General features: G+C 38.4%; 1 protein-coding gene across 1 annotated transcript in view; it reads left to right on the top strand.

The window, feature by feature from the left end:
• Window positions 1-10,858, top strand: part of LCA5 (lebercilin LCA5) — a 30,470-nt gene extending 19,612 nt beyond the window's left edge. Inside the window, exons 5-8 of the mRNA XM_015816807.1 lie at window positions 1,148-1,241; window positions 1,731-1,879; window positions 3,596-3,728; window positions 9,394-10,858. Coding sequence (XP_015672293.1) covers window positions 1,148-1,241; window positions 1,731-1,879; window positions 3,596-3,728; window positions 9,394-10,187 — 1,170 coding nt within the window. The 3' untranslated portion in view covers window positions 10,188-10,858. The remainder of the gene's footprint in view (window positions 1-1,147; window positions 1,242-1,730; window positions 1,880-3,595; window positions 3,729-9,393) is intronic.
• The last annotated feature ends 267 nt before the right edge of the window (window positions 10,859-11,125 follow it).

Here is an 11,125-nt window from a genome sequence, read left to right as displayed (position 1 = left end):
TACCTTTTTCTTAAAAATATTTTGAATATTCTACCATATCTTAATCCAAAATGCTTTAACTTTGCAGTTTTCTTGTTCCTGTTGCTAACCCAGTATGTCCGACCTAGCCTTTTACAAGGCAGCTGTTGACCACATGAAGCTTCCTTCCTAAGATCTCGTACATCGGTTTAGCCACGAGATCCGGGGAAGATGGCTTCAGCAGCAGGAACAAGAAGATGGTGAAGGTCAGCTGGAAGGGCTGGAGTGCAGGATGGTGAGGGCAATTGGCTGAGGCTGCTTAACGTTTCCTGAGATGGCTGTGGCTTTGGCCATGCTGCTAGGGCAACTTGAGTTACCTGCAACCTTGCAGTGCACTGCAAGGGCCGCTGGGGCTTCTCAGGGCATGGCAGCTTTGGGTGGCTTAGATTCCAGTCTTCTGTGGCTTCTTGCAGCTGCAGAATTGCAGTATGACAAGCAGCCACTGAGCCATGCGTTCTGGGGTGGCTTGCTGCCCTGCCAGGTAAGGTGCAGGGTGATCAAAGGAGCAGAAATGGTGTGTGGGGGAGGAAACAGATGAGTAGAGAGAGTTAAAGAGGAAATAATTCTTTTCCTTATTGAGGCTCGGGGCTGGGAACATCCAGAATGGTTGGACTGAGCTGGATCCATGGCTAACTACAGTGAAATTTGGTTAACGATGGACTGCTGTCACCAAATGATGTGGTCACATGACATCATGCTTTATGACCTCATCGCTTAGCAACAGAAACGCCAGTCCCATTTGTGGTCGTAAATTGAGGACTGTACTTCCCCCGCCATTCAACCTGATTGACCTAACGATTCATGCCTTATAAACCTGAACAGGGCTACACACTTCTTGTTACATAATCTTACGTGGTTCCATCCCACATCTGAAAGTTATTTTGTCTTTAGGAGTATAGAGTTTATACTGGGCAGTATTCTATCATATCATCAAGTAATAAAACATCTGGGCTGAAGACTTTGCAATGATCTGATTAGTCGCATAACTAAACTTGAAGACACACATTTATTAAAATTGAAATACAAACATTGGGAGTATATCTTCAAAAATCCTAATGAGGCACGGTAGAAATTAAAATGTAACAATTGCTTAGTTTTCATACAGTTTGTATGTTTCTATTTTTATTAGGAAAAAGAGAGAGAACTGGATGCCAAAAATATATATGCTAATCGTATGTTAAAACATTCACCCAAAAAACAGGATATCACACCAAGAAAAAAAGGTAAATACTATATCAACCGTTATGTACAAAATAGTGGAGGTTAACTTTAAATAATGTATCACTCAATGATGAGTGATTTCTCAATATTTCCACCTTTGTGGGACACTGAATCCATTGCATTTCCTTTTTAGTGTTTAATAATTTGAAAAGTAAATGATCTTTATTCTGATTTTTGCATTTGAAAACTAAAGCAAACCAACTCTTAGTTCGATTAAAGAAGAGTAAATAATTATGTAATGGTATTGTTATAGGTGGAGCAGTTGGCTTAATAAGAGGTTTTTAAATCTTTATTGCTGTCAGTGGAGATCAAAGCCAGCATTCCAGACTTCTTATAGCTCCATATTCCATTACAGATATATATTCTAAGGGACTCTTTTTTGATAACGCATTTAAGCCATTCATATTACTAGTAAAACAAGCGGGTTTGAACTTCCTGAAACTGTTTGTTTAAATAAAACTATTTAAAATTTGGTGCAAAATTTATTATAGTTGTTGAAAAAAATACTATAAGAGAAATACCGAACGCAAAAGGAATACAGACTGCTGGATACGTTTCCCAGATAGAATTTCTATTGCCACCAGACTTCGTTTCTGATGAAATAGCAGAGAAAAAGGGAGAAGATGACCCTCTCCAATTGGTGAGTTGAAACTGTCATTTCCCTTTCTACTGTCTTCTGTTCACTCACCAGCTTCTCTCCACGTCATTAAAAAAGTTTGTGTCCTCGACTTAAGACCTTGACTTTAACAACAGTTCAAAGTTACAGTGGCCTCAGAAAAAGTAACCTATGACCTCTATTTGCACTTATGACCATTGCCACCACCCTTGCAAATAACATGGTCGCAATTTGAGCACTTGGCAACTGGCTCGCATTTATGACCAGTTGCAGCATCCCGCAGTCACGTGATTGCAATTTGCGATCTTTTTTTGCCATTTTAGGGCAAGAACCACTGATTGAGGAAACTGAATTTGCTTAACAACTACACTGTTTGCTCAGTGACCATGTGATTCACTCAACGGCCATTGTAAAACTGTTGCGCAATTGGTCCGATTCAATTTATGACCACAAGGATTTACAATGGAAATTTTGGTCCCAATTTGGTTGTAAGTCAAGGACCATCTGTAACTGCAAATTGAAAATCTAAGCTAGTATGAACTTTTTAGTGAAATGACTCCTTAAGAGGAAGGAACAGAAACAGAGGAATGCTTACTGTAATAAAAAAAACCTACTAAATTATCTCATTTTAAAACACACATTTTGACCTTGCTTAAAACTGGCTAAACTAAAATAGGGACATTGGTTGTTTGCGCATTGATTTTACTAGTAAAAAAGGGAATCGCTAAATGGTTGGATGAGACTTCACATTCTGCCTCTTTTTGATAAAATATAGGAACGTCCAGGTTTCTTCAGATATCTAAGATCTGAAAATTATGTGAGTTGAATCCAGCTGAAAGTCATGTAGAGGAAGCAGACAGCATCTTTTTATCTGCTTCTTTGAGTGAGAGTCCTTCTCATATCCCTGAAAAAGCCTTTCTTAAGAACTGAAAGTCCTTTGTGAATGGAATAGATCAGTGGTGGCGAACCTATGGCACGGGTGCCAGAGGCGGCACTCAGAGCCCTCTCTGTGGGCACGTGCACCGTCGCCCCAGTCCTAGGCCTTCAGCTGGGTTTTATAAAACCTTTTCGCTTTAGGCCTCTGCCGCTGTGTGCAAAAAAAATAAAAAGGTTCAATCAGTCAATTTCAACTTCTCGCGGGGAAAAAAAGATCTTGCAAAGTTGGAATTGATTGATTGAACTTTTTAGTCCCACCCAGTCTGCCATTACCACTGCAGCCATGCCCAGCCAATGGGCCACGCCCACCCAATAGGCCACACCCACCCGGCATTCAACGATGCATAAGTGGGTTTTGGGTTGCAGTTTGGGCACTCAGTCTCTAAAAGGTTCGCCATCACTGGAATAGATGGTGGCTGAGCTAAAAGAGATCTTGAATATCAGGTAGTAGCATCTTCCTTAAGTAGGAAAGGAGTCTGTACTGGATTATATTTTTCTCCATGGTGCCATATTTTCTCCTTTAAATATACCTGGTATTTGAAATAGAAGCTCTGAGTTCTGATTTAAAAAATGATCTTGGGCAAAATGAACCAATCTAATTCTAGAGTTCAAGAATAAACTGGATTAACCCAGATGAAATACATATAACAAAAAATCCCAACAATTTCATTTTTTAGTATTTTGATCATAATTTGCTGATATTTTTAGTTAACGGAAACTTATTGCAAATGAAATGACAATATTCATTCTAATTTCATCCAAATGGTTTTTGAAGAGCTTTTCTTTCTATATTTATATTTTTAGGAACAGCCAGTTAAAGATTGGAAAGAACAAAGCAAGGATTTCAAGCAAGAACAGAACCAAGAAAGAGAAGAAAAACTAAAAAATGAACAAGAACTCCAAGCATTGGAAGAAAGAGCCAAGAAACTAAGAGAAGGTAAAGTAGAAATGTTTATATTTGCAGGATTTATATATTAAAAGGTTGTTATGTAATATATATGTATAATTTCCTCCAATTATTATCAGCTATATTTCTTATATAATGGTTATTCTCAGATGATAAGCAAAACACTTTTTATTTTTACAATGTAATAAGTAAATATTATGGACAAGGTTTTTTGTACAGTATATCTGTGATTGTTGTGGGGCAGTGAAATGGAATCTTATCACATAGATCAGTAGTTCTTAAACTGGAGGTAATTACCCCCAGTGGGATAATTTGGACATGTCCTGGGGATAATGGAACAATTTGTAATTGCTTGTTTGTGAATTGAGGATCCAGTTTGGAACTGCCTTGTGCCAAGACACTTGTGAAAACAATGGAATGGAATGTTATTACATTATTATTAGAGACAGGCAAAAGAGATAATTGGATCAAACAGTTTAAGAACCACTGACATAGAACCTTAAGCATTGTATTGAGGGCCTCTAAGCAAAAAAATAAGAACTCTCTTATGTCGAGTACAATTCCTGATAACAACCTGGATGTGTCCTTGGTAGCTGTATGGAAGTGGCTTGCCAATATCTTCTTCTGGTTGTTTTTGATTTATGAAGCCTACAGCTCTAGGATTTCTTTGTGGCTGCCTAACCAATTACTAATGAGGACTGACTTCCCTAGCTGTTTTTAAAATGAATGGTTGTTAGATGCTGCTATCTCCTCTGAGTGCTTGGCTCAATGAGGTAATGATGGTGGTCTCCATAGACCTAAATGGCCAGGACCAAAGAATCTAGATACAATACAACCCAACTCATATGTCAAGAACAACTGGAGAGCTAGTGCTTATGGTTCTACCTGTAGATTTGGCAGTGTAATGAACAGGAATAAGATGTCATGCAGATAATAATAATAATAATAATAATAATAATAATAATAATAATAATAATAATAATAATAATAATAATAATAATAATAAAGTTGGAAGGGACCTTGGAGGTCATCAAGTCCAACCCCCTGCTCAGGCAGGTAATCCTATACCATTTCGGACAAATGGCTGTCCAGTCTCTTCTTAAAAACTTCCAGTGTTGGAGCATTCACCACTTCTGGAGGCAGGTTGTTCCACTGGTTAATTGTTCTAACTATCAGGAAGTTTCTCCTTAGTTCTAGGTTGCTTCTCTCTTTGGTTAGTTTCAATCCATTGCTTCTTGTCCTGCCTTCAGGCGCTTTGGAGAATAGCTTGACTCCCTCTTCTTTGTGGCAGCCCGAGATATTGGAACGCTGCTACCATGTCCCCCCTCGTCCTTCTCTTCATTAAACTAGACATACCCAATTCCAGCAACCGGTCCTTATATGTTTTAGCCTCCAGTCCTCTAAATCATCTTTGTTGCTCTTCTCTGTACTCTTTCTAGAGTCTCAACAACTTTTTTACATCGTGGTGACAAAACTGGATGCAGTATTCCAAGTGTGGCCTTACCAAGGCATTGTAAAGTGGTATTAACATTTCACGTGATCTTGATTCTATCCCCCTGTTAATGCAGCCTAGCACTGTGTTGGCCTTTTTGGCAGCTGCAGCACACTGCTGGCTCATATTTAAATGATTGTTCACTAGGACGCCGAGATCCCTCTCACAGTAACTACAATCGAGCAAGGTACCCCCTAGTCATCTCACTCTCTCTCTCTCCCCCTCTCTCCCTCCCTCCTTGACTCAGCATCTCTGAATGATTTACAAATTATTAAAAATATTTAAAAACAGTGAGCAGTACAAAATACAAAAACAACATAAAACAAACAGACAAAGATGGCAGAGAAAACAAATCCAGATGGAAACAAGGAAAAGGAAGAAAGAGGCATAAATTGTCCTTGCCAAAGGCTTGGGTGAAGAGTCACATCTTTAGGGCCTTTCAAAATAAGGTGGGAGCCATTCAAATCTTGCAAGGGGAACCTTATTCCAAAAGAGAGGCACTGCTAGAGAGAAGGAATGCTTCTAGGGTCCTGTTACATGGCATTGTTTAATTCAGAGGTCCCCAACCCCTGGTGCCAGGCTGTGGCCCGTTGGGAACTGGGCCCCACAAGCAGTGGGCAGGCGAGCGTGCATGTGTGCACATGAATCTGTATTTACACAAGTGGCATGTATGTGTGCAGAACCATCCCCTCTTCCCTTCCCTTCTGGTCCACAGATCTGGAAAGGTTGAGTACTGCCGGTTTAATTAATGGTAGCATGCCAACCCTACGAGATCAAAGAAGCTGGCAGATACTGTGGGAGAAAGGTCATCCCTGAAGTAGTTAGAACCTATGCCAGGTAGAGCTTAGTACCGTGAATTGCACCCAGAAGCAAACTGGCAACCAGTGCAGCTCACGATATATAGGTTTTATCTGGTTAATAAATCAAATAAATCAATAAATGAAATAGGATTGAGCCCTAGGGCATCTGATGACCTCCCGGGGTTACTTCCTGTGAGGGTTCACAGGATTATTTTAAATTTTAAAGCAATAGTCAACCTTCGTTGGACGCCATGGAAACTGCTAGCTTAAGACTGTTCACAGTTTTGGTCTAGGCTAGTGGCACTGTGAAAAAAATGGGACAGTGAAGACACCACACACCAAGAAACTTTAGTAACCTCTGGGCGAGACAGAACTCAGTTATAATGTTAATGGGAGCACAGTTGGAAGACCGGGGATAGATTATCGTACATAATCAATTATATTCTATTCCTCTAATTTCTATTCCTGAAATTGTTGCTCTATTTTCTGACCTGGCCTACCTGGAGAGCTGACGGGAAGCAATTCAAACACCATTTAGATAGGAAAAATCAAATGCATGATTCTAGAATGCTGGTGGGAAGATGGGAACCTGTACTGAGAAGAACAGCACATGAAATGTATGTGGGTTTCTGTAGATAATAAGCTGAATATGACCCAACAATGTGATGCAGCTGAAAAAAAAGGCAAATGGAATCAACAAAACTACACCAAAAAAACTATAATGTGAAGATGAAGAGAAGTTGTCATCATTGGCCTAAATAGGTCCTCATGAAGAATATTGCATCCAGTTCTGGGCATTAGATTTTAGGAGGGCTTTGACAAACTGGAGCATGAATTGAGGGAGAATAAGCAAGGTAAGAGATTAGGAAGATGAAACTTAAGAGGAGTGGCTAAAGCTGTTTTCCCAGTACCCCACTCTTAAGCATCCGCCTCACCTAGCCAAGTTATCCCACAAACCACGTCTTGCTCCCTCTTATCTCCTTCTGCAACGATCCCTCTAATTTCTGATGTCCCACGTGCAGGAAAATAAAATGGGTTGGTTCGGTTTCTCCCAAACTAAGTACAAATTTGTGTGTCACAATACGAGTAAATTACTAACACGTATAATATTAACATGTTAAAATATTTGTGTACTTTTTAGTATAGAAACTAGAAAGTACAATAGTATGTCACATTGTGTATTCAAGTCATTTTGGCCTCCTGTCGACTGCCCCCTTGGCAGCATTTTTAGAAGTGACTTCTAACGAAGAGAAAAAAAATGACTGGCCCAAGGTCACTCAGCTAGCTTTGTCCCTAAGGCAGAATTAGAAACTCACAGTTTCTTCGTTTTAATTTGACTCCTGAACTACTACACCAATATAAACTTACTAGTCACTGATAACCACAATCAATATTCTCTTCCTTCCTTCCTTCCTTCCTTCCTTCCTTCCTTCCTTCCTTCCTTCCTCCCTTCCTTCCTTCCTCCCTTCCTTCCTTCTTTCCTCACTCACTCACTCACTCACTCACTTAAAGAAAAATTGGAACTGATATTATAATGAAAGAAAACTTTAGAGGAAAAAAGCATTATGGAAAGTGTTTAAGAAGTCCCCTCTTTTACATTTCTTCTGCATTCTTTCCTTCTCCTCTACCAGTATGGTGCTGCTTGCCTGCTGTTCTGGGGAAAAGGCAGGATTTGAAGCAGCATAGTTGTTTAGTGCTACTGCAGCGCAGACTGAGAAAGAATCCTCTCGTGTGGGGCTCTTCGCTCAGTCTGCGCTGCAGCACCACCAAGCCATCCTCACTGCTACAGTTGAGCAGAGGTGGTAAACTTCTCCAAGACTCTCGCAAGGCCAATGTTTTATGGTGCTTGGAGATGCTATTTATTATTATTTCATATTTTTTTTTAAAAAAAACTATTCTCTGTGTTTTATCGTGTTTTAATTTTATTTTGTTAAATATTTCTGAATTTCATTTTAATCTGGTCCTGGCCGCGCTCAGGAGTCTTCTGGGCCACATATTTGACTCTTCTGATGTAGAGAATGGAGCAGCATTGTCCTGTGGTGTTCCTGAAAATGAGACAAGTCACAAAGAGTTTAAAGTAAAAGAGAATAAATTCTGGGCAGACTTCTACATTAGAAGAATTTTCTACTGTAATTGTTGTTCAACAGGGGATGGGGTTATTATGGGAGGTGTGGACTCTCCTTTGCTGGAGGTATCTGAACAAAGGCTGGGGATGCTGGTATCTGTTGGGGATGCTGTAGTGATGGTTGGACTACATAGGAGATGGACTAGATCAGGGCTTTTCAACCTTTTCACCCATTGTACCACTTTTAGGATATGGCAATATCCGAGTACCACTAGTCGCCTAGCAAGGTGTCAAAAACTTGATGACCCCCCCAAAAAGGAAAAAAGTGATAAAGTACAGGTAGTCCTTGACTGTTTGAAGTTACAATGGCACTGAAAAAAGTGCCCCCCAAGCCACAGCCAAGCAAGACACCTGCCTGCCCACCCGGCGGCACTCTCCCCTCCCCCGCTACCACTTTTTTAGGATGGTCGCGTACCACCTGCCAGGTGCCAATGTACCACAGGTGGTACCCGTACCACTGGTTGAAAAGCCCTGGACTAGATTTCTAAATATGCCAAACCTCATGAAGGACTAGATTTCTATGACTCCATGAACGTTCACTTAAATGTTTTGCTACATATATCTGAACTAGACAAATTGAAGATCCGAGTATATCATTCTCTTTATAGGTGTGTGTTCATCTATCTTTCCATGGAAATTGGTAATTTTGCCCTGTCATTACAGTACATTTATATATGGTCAATAGAATTATTAACATCCAATCCATTCTCCTCATACACATGCATAGGGATAATTGTAGAAAGCCTTTTTTTAAAAACCAGCTTTACATATTTTCTTGTCCTTAAATATGTAAACACTACTCTTTGCACTATTTAAAAATCAAGTATATCCTAATTGTAAATCATAACTAGTTGAATTATGCAGTTATACTTAATTTTTATTTAACAATAATTTTCCTTCCAGTGAACTTTTGCCACACACAAAGATGTAGTTTTGGATCACTGAATAAATGAACAAGGATAATGCTTTTGACTTATTTAATTGGGTTTTCTTTATCTAGTTTTAGGAGTGATAAGAAGAATAGATCGTGTTTAGGTCATATTTACTTCAACAGGGTTTACACCCTTTAGAGAACCACTGTATAATATTAGTAGCATTTTTTTGACCTAGGTGACAAGATACAATTGTGGGAAAGCATAAAAGTTCTGAATCTCTTCTCAGCCTTATTGGAGGAGAAAAAAATGACTTATTTCAATTCATGTATGTCGTACTAAAATCATGTGTGAATGTGAATGCAATCAACATGTAGATCTAAATTTGTTGTATTTTAACCTTCAGAATGGGAGAAAGAAGAATCAGACAGAAAGAAGAAAGAAAACAGTCATTTGCTTGAAAATGAAAAAATGAAGATCGACACAGAAATATATATTTCAGAAAAAGGAACACAGAATCATGACAGAACGGAGGAGGAAAGACGGAAAGAAATTCTGCTTGCCAAGATGCATGAAATCGACAGGGAAACTCAAAACATTATAAAGGCGGCTTCCCAAGAATTTGCCATAGATACTGTCACTGCACCTTATACATTGGAAAAAAATAAGAGACTATACCAATTGTCAGAGACAATAGAGAAAGTATCTAATGGTTTACCACAACCGGACCACTTTAGTACGGTTATCAAAAAAGAAATCCAGAAACCGCAGTCTACAGACCTCACATGCACAAGCAACGATTTGATATTTGGTAGTTATGTACCTTCCTTTGGGAAAGGGTCAGGGAGGCCAAGCTGGCTTAATCAAAAAATTGACTTCTTAGATGAACTCACTAAGGAAAATATAGGTCTTGATACTAAGAAAGAGAGAAAGTCTAATTTAATGGAGCAGCTGTTTGGTGGCAGTGTCAATACAATCACTCCACCTAAAAGAAATGATTTTCAACAAGACGGTAATGCAAACAATGGTTTTCAGGCTAAAGGAACCATGGTCAACATTAAAAATGACACTGATCTTTTTTTTAGTGAAGAAAAGAACTTTATACCCCAAAGACAACGACTGCAACACACGGCAAATAGACCAGCAGTTAAGGCACTTGATTCTTTAGAAGATGATATTGAGGAAGTATTATTGCACTGATTTTATTCTGTAAAATATGTAAATAGTTATATTTAGTATGTTTATAGTTTATAAATACAAAGTGATTGAAATTATTATATAGCTTCAAGAATGATCAATAATGCAGCTTTTTATTTAATGCCCTAAGCAAAAATGATGACAATTAATAGATAAAACAACGATTACTCAATAAGTATTTTCCTGTTTTAATTCTGTTAATAGAATCACTTGGAAGGAAGTAATGTTCTTTACATATTTGTCATCAGTCACTTCAAATTGACATTTCACCAGCACATCCTAATAAATGGGGGTGTTTTTTGAATTTGAATCCTTTCTTATTTAAGGACTTTTTCTACTACCATTTTGTTAAGTATCACTTGTAGAGAGTACTCCCTTTTTGAAGACTTTTGTTTTGAAATTGAGGGTGCAGGCAAAACAGTTATTGTAGCAAAGGTTGGATTGTCCCTGTAACCTTAGTTTATGTTCTAGTTTACAAAATGCACTTAAATGTTTGCTTTAAATGTAATAGATGTTTATCAGCCTCTGTCATACAATAAAATTGACTACTTGAAGATGGCAACATAGAGAATGTTGTAATTTGTTATCACATATCTTCTTATAAGAAAAACATTTAATTGGGAAACAAAATTTACCTCCACTTTAATTGTATCCTGCCAGCACTATTAAAAAACTAAAATACAATAATTGGGTTGTGAATTACTGACATGAATATTTAGCAAAGTGATATATTTGTGCAATGAAACTTTGGTGATTATGCTAATGTTCCTAGTGGGCTGCACCAAATGTCTATATCAATATAAAACATTCAATTGAAAAATATTTTAAAAGATAAGCAAAGGGATTGGCTAGCCTGTGCCTGAAGACCTGAAGTTAATAATTAGATGTACACTTTGTTTTGTTTTTCATTTTGGATACAGACAATTGCTTCATCCTAGGGA

Source organism: Protobothrops mucrosquamatus, unplaced genomic scaffold (genome assembly GCF_001527695.2).
Source record: "Protobothrops mucrosquamatus isolate PMUCROS unplaced genomic scaffold, P.Mucros_1.0 scaffold503, whole genome shotgun sequence".
NCBI classification, from domain to species: Eukaryota; Metazoa; Chordata; class Lepidosauria; order Squamata; family Viperidae; genus Protobothrops; species Protobothrops mucrosquamatus.
The sequence above is the reverse complement of the archived record's forward strand: the minus strand, read 5'-3'. Positions and strand labels throughout refer to the sequence as shown.